This window comes from Zingiber officinale, chromosome 2A (genome assembly GCF_018446385.1).
Source record: "Zingiber officinale cultivar Zhangliang chromosome 2A, Zo_v1.1, whole genome shotgun sequence".
NCBI classification, from domain to species: Eukaryota; Viridiplantae; Streptophyta; class Magnoliopsida; order Zingiberales; family Zingiberaceae; genus Zingiber; species Zingiber officinale.
In genome coordinates this window covers 155,923,155-155,946,312 of record NC_055988.1, presented here as the reverse complement: position 1 = coordinate 155,946,312, position 23,158 = coordinate 155,923,155, and the positions used below count along the sequence as shown (strand labels likewise).

Here is a 23,158-nt window from a genome sequence, read left to right as displayed (position 1 = left end):
CGTGCACGCCTCAGGAAGCGTGCACGCACCTCTACGGTGTCCTATATAAGAACCTCTCGACTTCGGCGGAGGTATGATTTTTCTCCTCATCTACTGTAGCCACAGTCTCTCTATTCTGCCTCTATTTCTTCTCGCCATCGCCTGACTTGAGCGTCGGAGGGTCATCGTCGGGAACCCCTTCCCGGCCCGGCTTTGTTGCAGGTTCATCGGAGGCCTACGTCACTGTGGAGATCACCCGGGTGTAGTAGAAAGCGTCATGTCCCCAGTTTTCATCGACTCGGCGCATAGACAGGATGAATGTGAATGCCCATTGAAATGTTCGTTTTTACTCTCAAGTGTCATTTACTAAAATTGAAGGAAAAGAAGAAATAAAAAATCATGAAATATTTTTATAGAAAAAATATAAAATGTCTTTCATTTGATTATTGGGAAAAAAATTAGAGACATTTAAATTTAAAAATTTTATTTATTGAAAATATATTTGTAGAAAGATGTATAAAATGTTTTTAATCTGATTATTTCTCTTAAAAATTAAATTTTCAAAATTTTATTTATTAAAAATTTAAAACTAAAAAAATTGTAGGCATGCATCTAAATTCCATTGCATATGAAAATTAATATTCCGTATAAACAACTAAAAAAAATGAAGAGAAGATTTTTTTAAAAAAACATAAATATTCTAAATCCTAAAACATTTTCTGCCAACAAAAATAGAGAAAGCATACAGAGTTTTTTTTATTATCAGTTTATTTTTCTTCGTGATTTTGTTTTCCATATTGAAAACATGCCCCAAGTTACGCTAGTAAATGCTCATGTCTTTGTGATTTTATCTAATTTACTGTAAAATCAGTGAGGAATAAACTAAGATAGTCTCATGTTTTTTTTATATATATAATTTAGATATATAACTTTTTCAAATTGACTAATTCTAGAGATGATCTATTCAATTTCATAAAAAAATTTTACTAACCATTAGAATAAATTAGAAAATATTGACGAAACGATCAATGTTCTTAAAGTTCTCATCCCACTATATACCCACAGCTGAGATTCGACATTTAAATATTTAATTAACCGCACCATTGTCCCGGTGACAATATAGTCTCATAGACGAAGATAGAAGAAAATGTTTACTTGTTTTGGCAAAGTTAATCCAGCAATTAAGCCTACGGCAACAATAATATACAACATACTTGAAAAAAAAAATCTCTGGTTTGGGCAAGTTAATCCAACACGTGAGCTCACAGCAACTGTGATATAAGCTCTCTTATGAATTAGCAAATCAAGACCAATTCCCAAACGCTCAAATATGTTGAGGATGCGCCACGGGAGTGCTATCATATATTTTTTTCCTTTTGCTATAGTTTGGTGACTCCAGTAGTAGCCTTCAGACACTCCGTGGCATGCTCAACAGTCCTTTGAAGCCATTATTATTAGATAGGCAAAGATGTGTCGATCCAAATGGTTGGATAAAATCTCTCTTTTGACTTCTATAGATAATTTCTTCCTGTCGTTGGCCCAAAAAATATCAACCATCATACATGGCATTTGCTTCTCAAGGGTATTGTATGTGCTATGGCATATAGAGCAAAGAATCAACACTCCTGGTCTCACTCAGTCAATTTGTTCTTCTAGATGTGATCCAATCTCTCTTAGTCTGATCATACTGCAAGGAGGAGCAGCTTCCATTGCGGAATGCTTCGGACATGAGCTTCTTCATCAGTTGTTGTAGCCTTTCAGCACCTGGTCCTGGCTGAAATTTAGAATCATCAGACCTTGAGGAGCATTGTTCTGCTCCATCTGATCTCTGATTGCACCATCCACCCGGAGTGACTTGTCCGTTTGATCGCCCCAATAGTTCCCGGTCAATTTTATCCAAAACTGGGTCCCCTTTTGCAAATTTCCTAGCGAAGGGCATACCGCTTTTTACCATTCTGTCGAAGTCTTTGGATGCAAGGAGTAGTGGGTGTTGCTTCGGAGGGTTGTCCCAATTAATAAAGTGTAGGTCATGGCTTATGGAAGTGTTTTTGAACTCATCAGAATTGCAGATGACTGTGTGGAAGTAGCCTTCAGGCGAGGAGATAAAATTTACGTAGTACATCAGAACAGTTCGAGGAAGGTTTTCCCACCCCCATATACAGTACTCAAGGAAGCTTCTAGTCAGCATCACCCATGCCGAACCTATGAATAACATGAATTAGTACAATAAACAGACAAACCAAGTCTTGGCTCACTAAAAATTAGTTAATGTATAATGTAGTAGTCAATTGAATAGAGACAACAGCTAGTAGAAGATAAGCAAGGTTTTATGTGAGAATGAATGGTAAAGAAAAAAGGGTGTTGCTCAGTCTACATAACTGATTCTAGTGCAGGTTCAGCCTGATGGGGCTCCACTGGGTTCGAAGTCCACATTGTTGCTATCGAGGAAAAACTACTATCAATCTCAGAAGCCATACCACTTCAAAACGGAAGATGACAGGTTTTCCAAATGCAAGATAGATCTATTGTTACACTTCTAGATCAGTATGCTGTCTTTTAGTACTTGTCAAAGAATATTATACAACTCAATTAGTCTGATTTGCATTCAATGCCACTGCCATTTTAGTAAGTGATCAAAATATGTAGGTTACAGCTGGGTTTCACTGTAGTATATAGGGCCTCATTATTGTGTGAAACTTCTTGCTTGAACAAAAGAAGGAAAAAAAAAAAACTTATCAAGAAGTGAACAGAGCAGGAAAGTTCCTAAAAGTAAAGTGTAGCCATCATCTCGCCACTCGGAAGATTTCTCATGACAGAGATGCTTTCTTACTAAATAAGCACTAGATGGGCAGTGTAATTAGATGGTGATCTGAAAGAGCATTGCTAAAATCTATTATCAAATTACATTATGTATACTAGCTGGAGCCTGCTCAAATTACAAGAGTATTAGCTAGATTCTGCTCTTAGATATCATTGAAAGGTCTTTTGAACGTGCCTCAAAAGTAAATTTTGGTTATTGACCAAAAAACAGAAAAGATCACCAATTGTCTCCTTATACATGTTAAATTTCATAGAGACATCAGCTTTAGTACAATGAAGATACAGATAATAGCTGAAAGAATAATAGATGTAAAATAGCTTACCAGTGTACAATTTTAAAGTAGTAGGCAATTCCCGATGTTCAGTGGTAGTGAAAACGTCAAATTTTTTGGACAAATAAAGGCCTGGATCAACAATTATTGGTCTTGCCCTCTGTGTCCTGGTGATTAATTTCATGTTAATATTGTGAATTGAGTAATAGATTAAATTCCAAAAAGAAATCATCTTGACTCACAGTTTCCAACCAGCAATGGGTGAGTGCTCAATAAAATTGAGATTTCTAGGCAGCGAAGATAAAACATTAAGTATATCTGCATGGATACCATAGAAAGGTAAGCACAAAGGGGGAAAAAAACTAGCAATGAACATGTTCAAACATATCTTGCTATGCAAATAAAATGGTAATCTAGAAATATTTATTCTCTATTTCTAAAAGGAAATAACTTGAAGTTTATATGTTCGGTATTTTAATGATGCAAGGCTAAATCTAATTTCTTCTTCAAAAGAACTGAAGCAAAAAAATAGTTCCTTATCCATAGGAAAGAGAGTTCCTTTTCCAGGCAAGCCCTAAAACAGAAACAACACAAGGAACTAAGCCGTAGTTTTCAACAGACCCAAGAAGCGGCCGCCTTGCTCTGCAAGCTTTCTCTACATTTGCATTGTCATTTAGAGTGTAGAGGAACAAAATTTGATAGTTTTCAACATACCCAAAAAGTGGTAATGTTGCTTTTGTTTGATGTCTCTATAGCCTAACATTTGCATTCCCTGTCATTTGGAGTGTTTATAGGAATACAAGTTCCTATGTATAATCCCTACCATGGCTGATCAAAACTGACCAAGTTCAGCGAAAAGGCCTTCAAGTTGGGCAGACTTGAGCTGGAATAGAATTGAAGCCTTTAGTGGCAGTATTTGCTGGAGAGCACCAGGTCATGAAACGGTTTGATTTTCATCTCCAGTTCTTTTTCTGGAGAACAGAACCATGATGAACAATGGAAAACATATTTTCTATACATGTGAAATGACAAAATTAATAATACCTATCTGTGCCTTTCAACAAAGAAGTCATAAATTATTTTGTAGCTCATAAGTAGAATAGTTGGTCTGAAAAGGTGAATCTGGTAGATTAATGAATCTGATGGATCTTCCACTGCAATGTACGGATTCCAGCGCAGACCACTTACAAGTTGTAGCAGTGAACTGTGGCAGTATTGTTGTTACTTGGACGGAGTTTGTTAACTATTTATTATGGCCAAGTCTGCCTTGTTTATCCTAGTCCATCTTGTAAGGCTATGTGGGGGGAATAACCCTTAGTGTGAGTTGTCCAATTAGTACTATTTCCTGATGTTTCTCCTCCTTTCCTCCCCTTGCTCTTCTAGGCCTTCATCTCCTCGAAGTACTCAAAAGATGGAATTAAGAATGAGTCAAGAAAAGACATCTTCCTATTGTTGGAAAATTGATTTTGAACCAAATAGTGCAAAGGGCAGCCCGGTGCACGAAGCTCCCGTCATGCGAGGTCCCGGGGAAGGATCCATTATACACAACCTTATCTTGTTTTTTGCAAGAGGCTATTTCCAGTTTGAACCAAATAGTGTGTGAATGAGAAATCACATGGATTGGTGACATGGCTTAATTTGAATCGTCAGATTAAGATGGACAAATCATATTCATCCAAATGAGAAGGCATAAGTGCCAATGGCTCAATCTCAACCATTGATTTCAAATGGAAGGCCTCCAAATGAAGAAGCATTGTGTTCCTTGGGAAATGATGCGATCTAAATTATCCAATTCAAGTTGGATGGATGAGATCTAATTGAACCAAGAGGTTCTTCTATCCCTTCATTTGGTATAAATAAAATCTCTCATTTCTCATTTCATTCATTCCATTTAAAAGCAAAGCAAGCATTGCATTCCATACTTGTATTTGGGGAGTTCAAGAAGCTTTTTCAGTTCGGAGGTCTTACGATTTGCAGTGTTGTTATCGCAAGATAAAGTTGTATCTTAGGAGATGAATGCCATGTTCCGTGAGCACCATGTGCGGGGCAAATTCATCTTAAAGAAATAGAGTCCAACTCTAGCCTTGACTTCGCTAAAGCAGTGTTATACTGTCATTTTGCTCATGCTCAGATTGCACCACTAGATCCAACACCTATTCCAGCGATGATATCAACCAAGACAGACCTTGTCTTGGTTGGTACAGTTGAAATTGTGTCGGCATGAGTGACACAAATGGCTGTTAGAGTGTATACTAAAAGCCTAGCTTTTGTATAAACATTTATTTAGAAATAAAGAATCATAATGGTCAAATACCTACATTTATATGTTAAGTGTAGTTGTTCAATTAATTTATATTGTAGTTGTAGATAACATGGTGTGTGGTGTCACACACAGAAGATCATGTTATCAATTCCTTATAAATTATAAACAGTTGCTCACGACTAAGATGGAAAGGAACAAACCGTTGGAATAGTCGTAGTGTAATTATGTATTAGTTTATCTTGACTAATAAATTATACTAGTACACTCTAAGTGTATCGAGTAGGACTATTTAAGGTAAGTTCTTTTTATAGTGACTTAATAAAAGAACAAGACCTTAGTTATTATGGAAGTGTGTGCTCTTAATCCTAATATAATAACAAGCACATATATTTAGTATTTATTTCTTTGACTTATCAAAGGGTGAGATTTAGCTCGATAAATCAATTGACCCGATAAGTTGGAAAATGATATTACTTATAGTGTGTATTGTTGATTATAGAAGGAAACTGTGTCCTATAAATCTAGGTTGATAATGTCCCCAAGAGAAGCTCATAAGGATTGTCATGTTAAACCCTGTAGGTGGACTTAGTCCGACATGACGATAAGGTTGAGTGGTACTACTCTTGGACTAAGAAATTAATTAAAATGAGTTGTCAGTAACACAATTAATTAGTGGGCATCTGACATCTTAAACACAGAGAGATTAACACACTCATGATAAGAAAGAGCCCATAATGTAATTTGGGATTGGTGCGGTAGTGCAATAATAATTCTTTAGTGGAATGAGTTATTATTGATGAACTTATGTTGGGTGTTCAGGGCGAACACGAGAAGCTCAAGTTCATTGGGAGACCAAAATCAATTTCTCCTCTCGGTCCCTGTTGTAGCCTCAATAAAATCTTGTATCCACCTAAGCCCATCTTCTAGATCGTACGTTGGCGTTGCTATCCAAGGTTGCTTCTCAACGTGATGTGTCAACGTTGATGTTGAGAAGCTTTGTGAAGTTTATGTGCCAACGTTGATGTTGAGAAGCTTTGAGAAGCTTATGTGTCAACGTGAGAAGTTGAGAAGCTTGCCAAAGTTGATGTTGAGAAGTTTTGAAAAAACTTGCCAAGCTTGATGTGTCCACGTTAGAGCATATGGCCGATCACATTATAAAAAGGATGTTTTATTTTTTTTAAAAAAAAAAAATCTCTTCTATGTTTTAAAGAGAGATTTTAAATTTTAAAACTTTCCTCTTTTATAATTGGCCACATGGTTTTAAAAGAGAAGTTTTTAATTAATCTTTCTTTTTTTGTTGTCTATAATGTTTAAAAGAGAGAGATTAATTTTTGATAAAACTTTTCTTTTTGTAACCATGATTTAAAAGAGAAGTTTTAATTAATATTTCCTTTTTTGTAGTTGTCTACATGGTTAAAAGAGAGAGATTAATTTTTAAAACTATCCTTTTGTTGCCATAGACAATAGGAAATTTAAAAGAGAGAGATTTTAATTGTTATTAAAATTTCCTTTTTTGCCAAGACCAAGGATTATAAAAGAGAGGGAGAGGGTGCCTCATGAGATATAACCTTAGGCTTTCTCCTCTCTTCCTTGGTGTGGTCGGCCCTCCTTATGCTTCTCTCTTTTCCTTGGTAGTCGGCCATGGCTTCTTTCCCTTCTCTTTGTTTTCTTCTCTTAGGCCGGCGGCACCTTTCCTCTTGTCTCCTTTTCTTTTGCTTCCTTAGGGCCGGCAGCATCAAGGCTTTGAAAACCTTGTGGCCGGTTGCTTAGAGAGGAAGAAGAAGAAGAGGAGAAGCACATGGTGGCCGGTTGTTTAGAGAAGAAGAAGAGAAGGAAATTTCCTATTTTGGCATCGCTTGGTGGCTAGAGATTCTTGGAGAAGAAGAAGTGGCTCGGGTGGTTTCATCTTGGAAGATCGTCGCCCACACGACGTCCAAGAGAAGAAGAGGAATACAACAGAAGATCAAGGGGTCGTTGCTTTCAAAGAAAGGTATAACTAATAATTTTATTCCGCATCATACTAATTTTCTTTGTATGAATTCCAAACACAAGAGGAATATAATTCTAGGTTTCGAATTCGTGATTCGAGTTTGTGTTTTTTTTATTTTTCCGAATTTGTGATTCGATTGTTCCTTTTGGTTAAACCTAGAGTTATATAAGGAAATTAAATATTGAATTTCGTTAAGAGGTTTTGTCGAGGCAGTGGTGGATGTTCCCATACCCAAAAAGGCCAAGTGTCTCGCCATGTTTGACCTGGGAACCGATTTCCGAAATTAATATTTAATTGAATTTATAACATAGGTGGATTTGGATCAATAATGTTAAGCATCGTTTGTGATCCAAGTCTAAACCATTAAGAACAGATAAGTTAAATTTGGAATCAATAATGTTAAAGTTCCATTTGCGATTCCGAATTTAATCTCTAAAGAACACAATAGGTTGTTAGGAAAGGTTCGACACTTGTACAAAATTTTTGTACAGTGGAACTGATACGATCTTCCTAGGACCAACCAACAATGGCATGCACATGCCAACACAGTATTGGTCGAGAACCAGAACGATATTTTTTAGCAGTAGTGACCGACACCAACTGACATATGAAACCATGGTTTTAAAAAAAAGGTAGATCTGCTACCTTAGCGGCCCCCTAGTGTCGGCCCTCTGGATATGGAGGGAGGTACACAAGCCATAGGCACATGGTGGGGTAAACCCTAAGTCGTCAGTTCCTGAGAATCGACCCCTGACCATTACACCAGAGATGTCATGCGCCCACCGTCTGCGCTACGCCCTGGGGGCATGAAACCATGCTTTTAAGCAATGATGGATGATACACCCCATTGAATTCATCTTTATAAGATAGTTTTTGTTTATACGAGGGATATTTCATCCTAGATCACTTGGGGGCCACTAGTCTAAAGCCATAAAAATCCTATAATCTAAAAGGATAGACAGAGAATTCAAATTAAATTGGATAAGTTGGAGTTGAACAAAATTAATTGATTTGGGTTGATTTGCATAAGTTAGGGCTGAACTGAATTAGATAATTTGGGATTTGTTCAGTTATATTTTTGGTTCACATGGATAAGAGTTTCCAAGATCAAATTAGAAGATTTGAGTTTGGTTCAATTGTATTTTTGGTTCAAATGGTTTAGGATTTCAAAGGCTAAATTAAATGCTTTGGGTTTGGTTCAATTATATTCTTGGTTCACATGGTTTGGGATTTTCAAGGGGTTTATATATTTAAGGACCGCTCCTCTCTTTTTGGTAGAAGCAATTGCTGCCCTTATTGGAAGCACTTGGTTGAAGAAGCATTTGTGATTTCCATCTATCCTAACTTGATTCATTTCACTTCTAGGGGATAATATAGTATGACTTTCAAGAATTGGGGAAATGATTTAATTTACCTCTTCTCGAAGTGCAGTTACAAAGTAAGCCCTTTATCATGGTTCTTGTTTTTGACATTGTAAAGTTGAATCTATGCTTATATTGTTTATATTGTTTTATAACTTGTGGATCTATTTGTTAAGAGAGCATGAAGGATCTTTGTGGGTGCTTGATGAGGATATGGATTTCTTCAATTGAGGTGGATTTTTCCAACTTGATTCTATTTGACATTTTCCTTGCGCATGATTTAAATTTACAAATTATAATTTCAAGACTAACCAAATATGTTGTTTAAGGGGAAAAAATTTCAACAGAAGCTAATGCATAATAAAACTGAGGTTAAAGATAAATTTGTTGGGCTACTGATTTGTTTTATTTTAAAAATCATTCTACACTCTTGCCTTGGATACCTATCATGTCCTTTTATGATATTCTTGCTTCTTTGCACCTATGTACCATTGTTAATAAAATAATAATAATAAATGGAAATCTTAGGAAAGTGTTTTAAAAGAACAGGAATCACTTTATAAACACTGTAAATTTGAGATATAGATAAATTTTAATTGAATTAGTATAATATTGAATAAACTACTTGTAATATAGAGCTTTGGCACCGCCCTCTAAAGAATTGCGTGACTACTTATAGTATAGAGTTTCAACTCTGCTCTCTAAAAGAGTTGCGTGGCTATTTATAGTTTAGATCTTCGGCTTCACCCTCTAAAAGAGTTGCGTGACTACTTATAATTTAGAGCTTCGGCTCTATCCTCTAAAAGAACTGTGTGATTACTTGTAGTATAAAGCTTTGGATCCATTTTCCGAAAGAGCTGCGTGACTATATGTAGTGTAGAGCTTTAGCTCTGCATTCTAAAGGAGTTGGGTAACTGCTTGTATTAAATTAACAAAACAAATTATTTATTTATATTATAGACATAAAGGAGTCTTGAGTCTTTTTGTGCATGGGTAAGTTTCAGTCATTTTATATGAGAGGATTTTCTTATTAGGTGGATTGTATGTCGCTCATTCTATTTTTAGATGAGGTGTATATTGGGTGAATTGTGAGTCATTCACCTTTTATGTATGTATATGTGCATACACATGATGCATTTTATTACAAGTGGATGAGCGTTCATTTATTATTATATACAATGCATCCTTACTGAGTCTTTTGCAGGTCATTCATCCTATATATTCCATATATAATTATGATGCATTTCTAGGTGGAACATAATAACCTGGATTATTTATTATTCATAGGATTCTTTTATGAGATATTTTATATCATGTACTTCTTTCTTGTACCCACTTTGCATTTTTACACTCACCGCTGAAGTTTTTAACCTCCAGGTCATTGGTGGGGGTTTATGCATAATACTAGTGGAGTTTATTTAAAGGTATGCATTTAGATAATTTAGTTAGCTTTTATATATTTTGCTTTGACATTATTGCAGTTCACATGTGGCAAGCAAAGCTAGCGTCAATTAGTCACCTTAACGTTTAGAACCAATACCATTTAGCGTAAGTTAGTCGTTAGGAACTCCATAGTTGGTCTCTGCCTACCCCTTATAGCCTTTCAAATGGGTTCAAAATTTATGACTATTTATGAAGTTACTAAAATATTGGGCATTGAATTTAGCTGCTAGATTTAACCAAAATAAGTTCTCAATTATATCATGCAAAAGAAGATCATGTAAGAATTACTAAATTAAAATCTTAATTCTAGTCCTCATCTAGGATAAAAAATGGCTGAAGATTTCCAACTCCTGTTGTTTAGAAGGATGAAATCCAACTAGTTAGAGTACCTTCTAATAGACGCTAGTTTGTTATTCAAGTGACAAGTTCATCCAATTATATTCCTTTTGTGAAGCTCTTTTACAAAACTAACTTTCATATAAACCTTACTTCTTAGGGATAATGATCAATTTTCACTTGTTTGGAACCCTAAAACATATATGTCAACAAAAGGGGAAGCCAAGGAGCGGCACTTTGCCAATAGTGATTTGTACTCTGCTCATAACAATCTAAAAGGGGACTTGCTCAATATCCATGATGTGGCGTGCCATCTTGAGGCTTATTTACTGCAGGTCCATGCTCCACATAGATGCCATACAAATGTGGTCTAGTGGGCCTCTGAAAGGGTACATCAGCCTAACCCATACAGAGAAAATAGAAGTGCCATTAACTGTTAGGGATAGGAGTGAGATCTATCTTTGCTAAACAATCCTTCCAAGCCCTTTCAATTACACCAGAAACAACAATTAAGGAAAATAAGGATTAGCTTGGTACATTTTGGACTTGCTTAGCTATTAAAATATGTTAGCACAAGCAACACCAAAGGTTTGATGATCATAGATTCAAAGCTACTACTGACAGTATGACCCTACATAAAGTACAATGGCGAGATGAAGTCCAAAATAGTTGAAACTACAGCTTGTTGTTGTTGCAGTAAGATAATATTATATCACATTATTCTTTTTTCATAGGCATAACCTAATCAATTTTCAAATATGATCATGAATAATGTTCACCAATAGTTTAATTGGACATATATATATCCAAGTGAGGTAAACATAAGAAATGGAACATAAAATAGCAAATTCAAAGAAGCACTGACCATCTTGTGGCATAAGAGGATAATCTGAGGCACTCAGGTTTATAAACCAGTCCCATGTTAGTTTCTCCTTCAACAGAATGGAAATTGCATGCAGGGTGCAAGCAATCATGGTTGGGCCCTTGTATGTCACCAAGTTAGCTTTTGCAATCACACGCACATTCTCAACTTCACTGAACAAGGGATCACCCTTGACATACGTAGTCAAATCTATCCTCTCCCGTGGAGGTGCCTCCAGGTCCAAGTGCAGAATATACTGATTTCGCGGATGGTATATTGCCTGCAAAGTTCTCCTCATTCTTTGACTGTCACCTTTTGTTCCAGTTATTAAATAAGCCAGCCGTGGAGCTTCTTGTTCTTCTAGAGTTACTGGCTGATCCAATGCCATTTTTCCATCTAGTCCTATAGAGTATCCCTCTGAATCATCATGACTAGTAAAAGTGATCACGTCCAAAGACAATGACTCCCAAGAATTCTGAGAGGAAAACAACCCAAGAACCGTTGCCATGAAAAGAGTTAATGAGACGAGCAAGCTTGCAAAGAATGGAAGAAGCCATCTTCTATCACTGAATGGTTTTGCATAATGAGACCCACCATTCTTCCTCATACTTCTACTGACCAACTAATAGTCGATAGACCAGATATACCGTTATCAATCCAAGATACTAAGCAGCCTTTGACTCCATCCAGCAAAAGTCCTACCGTAACATTAAGAAAGATTCGGAATACGAGAAGAAACTAATGAGCAAAGAAGAAGTGCGGCAGCGAAAGCAAAATTACTCCTTTTAGCAGTACATAAGGAATTCAGCGTGAAATCGCCCCGGAGAAAGCGCTGAGGTCTGGGGCTTACTCCAGTTGCTTCAAATACACTAATCATCCAGTTCGAGAATTGATCTTCACGCCATACATAGAAACCCCTAGATACCGAAGCTTTTCCAAAACACCAGATCTGAATCTGTACCACAGAAAAGATGAACAAGTGGTGAAACTCGCCGGCAGTTCCCCTGCAGACGAGCACAAGCGGATGAGTAAGATATCTCCAACAAAAGCTCGGAATTTTGTAGCAAACAAGAAAAAAAAACAATTTTGCTCCCTTTTTCTGCATTGTTTCAACACCAAACGTAGACAACTACAATCAAGTTCGATTTTTTCCAATTGACTCAAAAAAGGGGCATAATCGAAGAAAGCAACTCACCGACAAAGGTCAGATTCTTCCGCAAACTAAGCCGAACTCATCCAAGACGAAGCGTTTGGGAAAGACTTGGAGGAACTTTTTTATAGTGCTTATTGACTATCTGGTTCTTTTAAATTATTCAAACAAGTAAAAACTTATTAGCTAATAAATTTATGTGATATAAGATGAAATAACTTTATTTGTTTTGGATGCATTTAAACATTTCACTAATTCTTAAAAAAAACAATTCATATTTGTTTAGGAGAAGTCAACCACCATTTGCCTATTTATTTAAATCTTATTTTTATGTTGTTAAATATTTCATTATTCCTGGGTAGGTGCCTAAACGTGTGGATCACTCGTGTATTTATACTTACCTATTTCCCCGATCCAAAAAAAAAAAAAATCCTTCAATTTCTAAGTTCTGAAAAATTCCCATTAAAATTCAATCTGAATTTAAAAAAAAATTATATTTTATTCTTGTATTTGAATATTTGACCTATACATATGATCCAAACGCATATATGATATATGTTACATGTCATATATGTATGGACATATACATGCATATCAAAAAGAAAAAAAATATGGATATAGTCGAATGGTAAAATTTTTCTTTGTCAAGGAGAAGATGCGGGTTTGATTAAATGGTAATTTACCAAAAGACGTACTTAGGTTTTTGAATTTACCAAAAGAAGCATACTACTTTAACATTTACCAAATGATGCACCTTTTTACAGTGGTATTCCTATTCTATCCTCCTGACAAATTTAATTGATTTCTTTTTCTTTTCTTTGTCATTTCTCTCTCTTCTCTTTCCTACTATACATGCAGCGTATCTTTTCTTTCATTCTTCTTTTTTAACTTCTCTTTGTTTTTCTTTTTTTTCCAATTTTTTTCATAAACATATTATAAGAGATCAAACTCACATGGGACCTGATATCTCTCCATATCAAGCCTAACAACAAGGAAAAAAACAAAAAAGAAAAACAAAGAAAGAGAGATTTAGATTTTTCAACACCATGATCTACTATTAGAAATGTCGAAAATAATAATGGAGAGCACATTTAGACTCCTTGCAATTTTAGAAATCTACAAGATCTGAAATGATTGCAATCTGAGATCTCTAAGTCGATCAGTGAGTTTTGACCGAAACTCACTGATGGATCTAGAGAGCTCCGATTGTATTCATTTCAATTCCTGTGGATTTTTAAAATTGCAAGGAGTCCAAATATGCTCTCCATTATTATTTTTGACATTCCTAATGGTGGCCCAGAGGTTTTGAAAAATCTAAATCTGTCGTTCTTTTTTATTATTATTAGGCCTGATATGAAGAGATATCAGGCCCACGTTGGGCCCAATATCTCTTCATATCAGGCCCAATGTGAGTCTGATATCTCCCCATATCAGGCCCAACGTGGGTCTGATATGAGAAATATCAGGCCCAACGTGGGTCTAATATGGGAGATATCAGACCTAATAATTCCCCATATCAGGCCCAACGTGGGCCTGATATGGGAGATATCAGACCTAATAACAAAAAAAAAGGAAAAAAAAATAAATAAAGAATGAAAAAGAGATTTAGGTTTTTCAAAACCTCTGGTCCACTACTAGGAATGTCGAAAATAATAATGAAGAGCATATTTGGACTCCTTGCAATTTTAGAAATTCACAGGAACTGAAATGAGTGCAATCAGAGCTCTTTAGGTCTATCAGTGGATTTCGGTGAAAACTCACTTATGGACCTAGAGAGCTCCGATTGTACCCATTTCAGTTTCTGTGGATTTCTAATATTGTAAGGAGTTAAAATATGTTATCTATTATTTATTTCAACTTCTAAAAGATGTTAAAATATAATAAGAAAGAATTAGCAAAACAATCCCTATACATTTTAAGTTTTTCAAAACCTCTGGTCCACCACTAGGAATGTCAAAAATATCAATGGAGAGCATATTTGAACTCCTTGCAAAATTAGAAATCTACAGAAACTGAATGGGTGCAATTAGAGCTCTTTAGGTCTAAATCTCTCCTTTTTTTGTTATTAGACCTGATATGAAGAGATATTAGGCTCACGTTGGACCTGATATATGTTCATATCCGGCGCAATGTGGGCCTGATATCTCCCCATATCAGGCCCAACTTGGACCTAATATGGAAGATATCAGGCCTAATAACAAAAAAAAATAAAAAAAAAAATAAAGAGAGATTTAGATTTTTCAAAACCTCTGGTCCACCGCTAGAAATGTCAAAAATAGTAATGAAGAGCATATTGGGACTCCTTGTAATTTTAGAAATCCACAGGAACTGAAATGGGTACAATCGGAGCTCTCTAGGTCCATCAGTGGATTTTGGTCATATGTACGGGGAATGTTTTGTTGATTATTTCTTATTATATTTTAACATCTTTGAGAAGTTAAAATAAATAATAGATAGTATATTTTAACTCCTTGCAACATTAGAATTCCACAGAAACTGAAATGGGTGCAATCGGAGCTTTCAAGGTCCATCAGTGGGTTTTGACCAAAACCCACTAATGGACCAAGAGAGATCCGATTTCACCCATTTCTGTTCTTGTGAATTTCTAAAATTGCAAGGAGTCCAAATATGCTCTTCATTATTATTTTCGACATTCCTAATAGTGGACCAAAGGTTTTGAAAAACCTAAATCTCTTTTTTTATTTTTTTTGTTATTAGGCCTGATATCTTTCATATCAGGTCCACGTTGGGCCTGATATGAGGAGATATCACGCCCACATTGGGCTTGTTATGAACAGATATCATGCCCAACGTGAGCCTGATATCTCTTCATATCAGGCCTAATAACAAAAAAAAAGGAAAAAAAAGAAAGAGATATTTAGACCTAAAGAGCTCCGATTGCACCCATTTCAGTTTCTGTGAATTTCTAATTTTACAAGAAGTTCAAATATGCTCTCCATTGATATTTTTGGCATTCCTAGTGGTGGACTAGAGGTTTTGAAAAACCTAAAAAGTATAGGGATTGTTTTGCTGATTTTTTCTTATTATATTTTAACATCTTTTAGAAGTTGAAATAAATAATAGATAGCATATTATACTCCTTGCAATATTAGAAATCCACAAAAACTGAAATGGGTGCTATCGGAGCTCTCTAGGTCCATCAGTGGATTTTGACCGAAATCCACTGATGGCCTAGAGAGTTCCGATTGTAGTCATTTCAGTTTCCGTGGATTTCTAAAATTGCAAGGAGTACTCCAAATATGTCCTTCATTATTATTTTCGACATTTCTAGTGGTGGACCAGAGATTTTGAAAAACCTAAATCTCTCTTTATTTATTTATTTATTTTATTTTTTTCTTTTTTCTTTTGTTATTAAGTCTGATATCTCCCATATCAAGCCCACGTTGGGCTTGATATGGGGAGATATCAGGCCTAATAACAAAAAAAAAGAAACAAAGAACGACATATTTAGATTTTTCAAAATCTCTGGTCCACCACTAGGAATGTCAAAAATAATAATTTAGAGCATATTTGGACTCCTTGCAATTTTAGAAATCCACAGGAACTGAAATGGGTGCAATCGGAGTTCTCTAGGTCCATTAGTGAGTTTCGGTCAAAACTCACTAATCGATTTAGAGATCTCAGATTACAATCATTTCAGATTCTGAAGATTTCTAAAATTGTAAGGAGTCTAAATATGCTTACCATTGTTATTTTCGACATTTCTAGTAGTGGACCAGAGGTGTTGAAAAATCTAAATCTCTCTCTTTTTTTTTATTTTTTTCCCTGTTGTTAGGTCTGATATCTCTCCATATCAAGCCCAATATCTCTCTATATCATGCTCACATTGGGCCTGATATGAAGAGATATCAGGCCCAACGTGAGTTTGATCTCTTATAATATGTTTGAGAAAAAAATTGGAAAAAAAAAGAAAGAAAAGATAAAAAAGAAGAAGGAAAGAAAAGATACGTTGCATGTATTGTAGGAAAGAGAAGAGAGAGAAATGAAAAAAAAAAAAAAAGAAAATCAATTAAATTTGTCAGGAGGGTAGACTAGGAAGACTACTGTAAAAAGGTGCGTCATTTGATAAATACTAAAGTAATATATTTCTTTTGGTAAATTTAAAAATCTAAGTACGCCATTTGATAAATTGTGGAAGAAAAAATGAACAAAGGGAAGGCACATTGTTAGCAGTAGAATGGGATGATTTTGAAGTTTAGATTGAAAAGGGATGACTCTAGCCGATGATTTCTTTTCTAGATGAATTGATTTTAGATTGCGAACCCTCAAAGATAAAAGCAAAAAGAATAAACAATGTCATTTGGCTTGCTTGCTGGAAAAGAGAAAAAAAAAAGTTTTTTTTTCCCTTTTGAAATAGAGAGGTCTATAGCAGTAAGGTGTCTTGCCGATGCGAGAGAGGAGAAATAAAAGAAAAGATTGGCACGAGAAGTGGGGAAGAAAAATTAAAATTGAGAAAAAAGTTCAGAGGGGAGCAGAATGAGAACCAAGGTTCAGATTCATCAACCGCGGAGAGATCCGACGAGGAGTAAGACAGCCGAGGAAGCAAAAATAGAGACAACCAGTAGCGGAGAGAGCGCGCCAGCATGATCAGATGCTTGCCTTGAGAGGATCTCGAAAGCAAGTTTGCCTATGGCAGCATGTGGCTCTCAAGCAAATGCGAACGGCGCCACAAAAGTCGGATGGCGTTCTGTCAGGAGACCACAAGTAGCAGCGGAAGGAACTTCGAGGATCGACGTCGCAAACGGTGTTGACGGCGGCGCGATTATACCAGAAATCTCAACAGCAATAGTGAATAAGTTGAGGAAAGAAGCGAGTTGCCAAGGAAAAAAAAAGTCTATCGTTGTGCCTGAGGGAGAGGACAGCGGTAGGGGGAAAAAAACAGAAAAGGAAGGAGTCGAAGAAAATAATGTATGGTTCTCATATCATGTTAAGTTAACATGTAATGAAATAAAATTTTTAATTAATAATTTGTAGGTATACAGTTGATAAAGGTATTAGGGTGCCCAATTGACAGATTAATAAAGAAAAAGATCTAATTTAATAATTAATTTGTCTTAATACAAATTTAATTCGATAATAATTCTCTTTTACATCCGTCTAGAGACTGTCGGCAATTAATCATAAAATTTGATTAAATAAGAATCCAGTATATCAATTGATAGAAAATATATTAGCAATTATCAGTCTATATTATAGAGCTGAAAAAAAGGAAAATTTATATACAGAAAGTAAGTGAAAATAAAATTTTCTGACACAAAAATTGAATTTGCATATAAAAAATTTAGGATAATTTACCCAAATAAATTCAGCAGCAGTACTTGTCGCAACGTAGTTCGGTTCCTCTGTCCCTATTTCTCTTTGTCCTCGTGTTCCACTACTGATCGGACGGGTCAGATTACATCTTAATACATCATGATATTTTTAAGATGTGTGCAGTATCCTCACAATGCACGTACACATCAAACTTCGTCCAGCTCGATGGTTTTATAGCAACGCCATAAAAGCTCACTTTGTGGTCTCAAATGTCAATCTCATTCAGAGATGTCTAATGGCTTGAAGTACTTGCCGTCTAAAAGGTATGCGACGATCGCCAGGCGGGCTTCTCAAACATCCTTCGGCATCCTGCACCACCACGACGACGACGACAAACAGTTTGAAACGCATCGAGTTCCCTTCTCCGTTTTTCATACTTTTTTTTATCTGCCAAATTAGTTTCTCGAATGTGTCGAATAGAACTCTGAATAATCATTAGAGACTCTTAACCGCTGTATGAGATAATAATTTTTGTAGCAATTCAAGAAAATAAATCAGAAATTTAATTTTAAAATAATATATACGCTCACAATAATTATATTGCAGATGTTCACAAATTCATTCGTCACCGTGGTCCGTGTAGACATTTACAAGTTTATTTATCTCAATTTTTATATATCAAAGAATAAATATCCCCCCTCCTCCAAAGAATAAATTTAAATCACTGCAAGCTGGAGCCCATCAACTCCAATGCAGCGTCCACGACAGAGCCAAGCGCCGTGCTGTGCCGGCCGATCCCCACACTGCCGGAGAAGACATTGAAGCATTCCAGCTCCGACGTGGTTTCTAACACACTTCGCAGCTCCTTTTCCATCCCCAGATCGCGGAAAATTTTAATGTGTTGTGCTCCCCGCCGCATCATCCAAGTGCTCACTTCTACTGCGAATCTCCTTATTCTGGGCACTTTCGTGCTTGGGTAATCGTACCTGTGCAAAGTATTCACCAGCCTCTCTGCCAAATCCTCCTCCCTGATGATCAACTTGTGGAGCTGATGCGTGAATTCTTCAGCATTCATGAATTTGAATATCTGCGTGGCAAGACCTAGAGAAACCTCGAGCAGCTTCGCCTCCGCTGTCATAATAGCAGCCAGAACCATGCCGGCACCGGCGGTGACTCCTTTCAGGTGGGGGAAGTGGTCTTCGCCGGCGTACACGCACAAATTGCGAAGAATTCTAGCGGAGTGCACTCGCAGCACCGGATCACCCAGGGCCTCGATCAGCCTCCCGACGCCGCTGCTTTCGTGAAGAATCCGGCAGCAGTTGCTCTTGCTCTCCAATGCCAACATCGATAGCGCCTCCCCTGCTTCCACCCGCAGCCCGTTCTGCTGCGCCGTGAAGCCTTCCTTTAAGAAGATGCAGAGCAGGTCCTTGACCATCGCTCCGGTAGCGCCGATCCGCTCCCTGGCGTCCTCGTCCATGGCGAGGCTCGTTAGCGCCTCGATCCCCAGCTTCTGCAAGGGCATGTGCCGCTCCCCGTGCTGTAAGATCTCCCTGATGTTGCTGATGGTGAACACGATCTCGGAAATCCCCTGCCGCAGCACCTTTCCGGTGTGCCCCGTCGTGCTAGCGAGCATCTTGACCACTTGGAGGGACCGTTTCACTGCCTTCACTCTCGTTTCCTTCTCGCTCTCTAACCTTCGCAGCCTTTCCCCGCCGCCGGTGAAATCTATGATCTTGGCTAGCAGTCCTCTGGCGTTGCCGATCTTTTCGCAGTTATCGTGGTCGTTCGCTAGCTTCTTGAGTATTAGAAGGCCTAATAGATTCAGCATCGAGTAGTCTTCCCGATCTCCGGCGGCGCAGAGGTAGCCGACCTCGTCGGGTCTCGAATGGGGGCTGCTCTGCTCCGTGTACAGTAAAGAAGAGATCGATTCCATGGCGCCTGGAATTCCGGCCAGGCGCAGAGAGTTTTGCTCCTTCCCGGCGAGCTTGGAGACGATGACGGCGGCCGACCTCCGGATCTCCTCCTCGGCCGGGTTCTTCCAACTTAGCATCTCGATGAGGCGCTCGATGGCCGGAGTGGAATTGCCGATCTTACGCAGGGTGGAGTGAGCGAAGCGATGGTTGGTGGAGAACTTGAGGAGGATGCGAGCGCCGATGAGCTGCTCGTGGAGGGAGGTCGAGGCGAGGAGCTCAGCCGCGAAGGTCACCAGGTCCATCTTCAGGCCGTCGAAGATGCTACCCTCCACGCACTTGGAGTAGGCGTCGTAGAAAAACCGCTTGATGGATACCAAGCCGGCGGCGCCGAGGTGGCACTCCCTGTTCACTTCCTCCAGCAACCGGTGGTGGCTCACCGTCCACTCCCAGTAGGCTCTTTCCGCCAGGAAAAACAGCGCCTCCGCCAGCGCGAGGCCGTAGAAAATGTTAAGCGCCGGCTTGCGGTTCTTCTTGTCCGGGTCATGAGGGGGCAGCTCGCCGAAGTCCTGCTGCATCAGTCGCATGAGCGCCAGCGAGACGCAAGAGGCGGCCGACAGCAGTTGCAGCCAGTAGAGAACGCGGCTGATGTTCTTGGAGAGGAACAACCAGTCGGCGGCACTCTGCGATGGCACTTGAGAATTGGATTGCGACGACATTGTCATCTTATCGCGGAACACCTCGACGTCGCCGGGGATTGTAGTGGTGTGGATGGAGAACGGGCGGAGGATGAGCTTGAGCGAGCGCAGGAGAATCCGAGAGCTGGACTTGAGAGCGCGGAAGCTGGAACGGCCGGCGTCGGCGAGGGACCAAGTGGCCTGGTGCTGCCACTCCAGCTCGTGGCTCCGGCTAAAGATGCGAGCACCTTCGATTAGGAGGATGATGGTGATGCACCAGAAGTCCTTCCTCTCGAGCGCAATGGCGAAGCCTCCGAGGAGAACCACGGTGGCCCAGATGAAGCCCAGCGTACCGAGCCCGCTGGCCGCTTTCTCAAGAACGGCGAGCTGCAGAGCGAACAGAGTCAGCTTCTTCTCCGGCCCCTCGACGTCCAGGCCGGCGACGATTCTGCATTCGTGAGCACACTTATCGTCGTCGCAATGGTGCGCGTTCTTGGCCGACTCATTCGACTCTCGCTGCGGCTCGAAGAAGGTGGCGCTCCCGCCGCTTCCCTGCTCGATGATCCGGAGGCGAACGCTCGGCGGCTCCTCATCTCTGGTACTGCTTTGCTCCATTGAAGAAATTACGAAGGCAATTTATTCGATCAGGTTTGAATTCCGAACGAGAAGGCAATCGAGCAATTGGCTTTTAATTTATAGCTATCGAGTTTGCGATCATGGCAACTGGCAAGCATGATGCTTGAGATTTGAGCTAGCGAGCCAACTTTGCGTAGAAAAAGGCTAGATTTTGTGCGACTGTTCCTCCACGAAGCATGGAAGGAGACGTCAAAAGATTTATCTTTCAAGGCACCAATTGCAAGCAAGAGAGTTTTGATTCTGTGGCTGTATGAATAACTTAAGGGGTATGTTGTTTTTTTTAATTACTCACGGATGCTTATCCAAGCGGTATCTCATAAAAAGTTTATCCAAATGGAATTAGTTAAGTTTATTTTTAAATTGTAAAACATATTATTTACCTGTGCATTTGTCTTCTTAATAAAATAAATTCCGTGTGTAATTTTAATTAGTCACATTGGACGCGTCAATTGCTCAATTCCATTCACGCTCCTTAATTTCTAGGAACATTTGAAACTTTGAGTGCAAACTTCACATTGACAATAGCTTCAAAATATGTCCTTTGCATATAGTAAAAACTAAAAATGATTCATAAGAATGAGAGATATTATTGGATGCTTACTCCTTTAAAGAATAATGCTTCCAAGCAACATCATTGGATTTGCAACCGCATCACTCAATCAACTTCCTTATCACCATGGTTTTTGGCGTATCAAAATTGTCTGCTGTCTTTAGCTATATTATATATATTTTAGTAGTGGCTTCGAGTAACTGCTGTCTTCTAAATTAAAGTGTATCTGTCTGACTCCTGATCAAACCCCTAAAGAAGGGAATGAGATGTGATTAAAAACGAACTAGTGAGGGGAATCTTTTTTAATGGAATTAAATCTATTTTGTTTCTTTAGAGTGTGGCAACCTTATTGAGAGATTGTTAGCTGGGATTTTGTTTTTTTTTTTTTGTTTTTTGAAAGAAAAGGACAAAATGTCCTGGATGACAACCTTTAGTATCATGATTGAGGCATGGAAGATCAATTTGTTTCACTCAAATTATATTTTATGAAAATATTTTTATTTTTTTTGTATGTTTAGTGTAAGGAAAGCTTAACCAATGGTTTTTTTTTCAATAGAAAACTATATTTTTGTAATATGTATTTTCTTTTTAAAAAATAATCTTTTTTTTAAGGAAAAAGTAAAAATCTTTTCGGTAAGTCCTTGGCTCTCTCAAATATATGCTTAGCTGGACCAAATTGTTTGATCAATCCCACAGAAAAATTATTTTCCTCTATGTCCACCAAATATAAGAAAATATTTTTCATTATATTTTAATAAGACATCCAACAATACATAATATATTTTCCTTCATATATAATCTCTAATTAATTTTTGATTTAATCTCTTAAATTTTATTATATAAATAATCTCTCTTTATTTTTCCAATTAATCTCCTTCAAATCTAATTAATAAATGAGTATTTACTTTACATCAAATATCAAAAAGGAAAAGATTCTTCATAAACCAAAATCTTTTCATGTTTGTTAGAAAGGTGAACATAGAGTAGTGCCACCATGGAGCCATGTGTAACGTCTACTCCGAAGTTGAATCAAACTTGAAGAAGAGCACCAGATTGACCCATGGGTCTAAGCTTATATGTATTTTGTGTTTTTGATTTTTATTTTGTTGGCAGGGGAGGATTTAACAACAATCATCAATTACATGATCTACACATACAACTACTTATGGGTTAGTGGTACATTGAGTAGGGTGTGTGCAGTTTGCTATATCAGGGCTTCACTGATTCGCTCATGGATAGTGTGATTGCAGTGTGGTAGCGGCCAAAGATCCCTCCTCTTGATTATGACACAGGGAGATGAGAGCTTAGACTCCCCCACTATGTTTGGGGTAGGGGATAGATGTACTCTGACAGCATCTTGTCCACTTGGTCACTCAAGAGTAGTGATGGTAGAGTGTACAGTTATCATAGCTCTACCCACTCGACCTCACCATTGCATGGAAGGTGGCTGACTGACGTCAGGGGTGACCATGCCATTTGCATCATATGCATGGATTACATTTATTCCTTGTGATTACTGTATTTTGGTGGTTGCATATGATTGACATGCATACAGGAGATATGATGTATTTGATCGTTTGAGCTTAACCACATCCAGTTCATCTTCTTCTTTTTGTGTTTCATATGCTCATTTTG

General features: G+C 38.0%; 2 protein-coding genes across 4 annotated transcripts; both read right to left on the bottom strand.

The window, feature by feature from the left end:
• Positions 1–1,107: 1,107 nt before the first annotated feature.
• On the bottom strand, positions 1,108–12,653 carry LOC122042854 (beta-glucuronosyltransferase GlcAT14B-like). 3 transcript variants are annotated; one of them, XM_042603197.1, is made up of 5 exons: positions 12,522–12,653; positions 11,330–12,330; positions 3,314–3,389; positions 3,123–3,238; positions 1,108–2,181 (listed from the first exon to the last, which is right to left on the bottom strand). In XM_042603197.1, exons 2-5 carry the CDS (start codon positions 11,931–11,933, stop codon positions 1,619–1,621), a joined length of 1,359 nt encoding a protein of 452 aa, XP_042459131.1. In that variant the 5' UTR covers positions 11,934–12,330; positions 12,522–12,653; the 3' UTR covers positions 1,108–1,618. The 3 variants fall into 3 exon arrangements, with proteins under 3 accessions (XP_042459131.1, XP_042459130.1, XP_042459132.1); XM_042603196.1 differs by lacking the exon at positions 12,522–12,653 and having other exon boundaries at positions 11,330–12,024; positions 12,107–12,330; XM_042603198.1 differs by lacking the exon at positions 12,522–12,653 and having other exon boundaries at positions 11,330–12,024; positions 12,122–12,330.
• Positions 12,654–18,343: 5,690 nt separating this feature from the next.
• On the bottom strand, positions 18,344–20,985 carry LOC122042853. The gene has a single exon (XM_042603195.1). The coding sequence runs from the start codon at positions 20,950–20,952 to the stop codon at positions 18,472–18,474; it is 2,481 nt and encodes an 826-aa protein (XP_042459129.1). The 5' UTR covers positions 20,953–20,985; the 3' UTR covers positions 18,344–18,471.
• Positions 20,986–23,158: the final 2,173 nt, after the last annotated feature.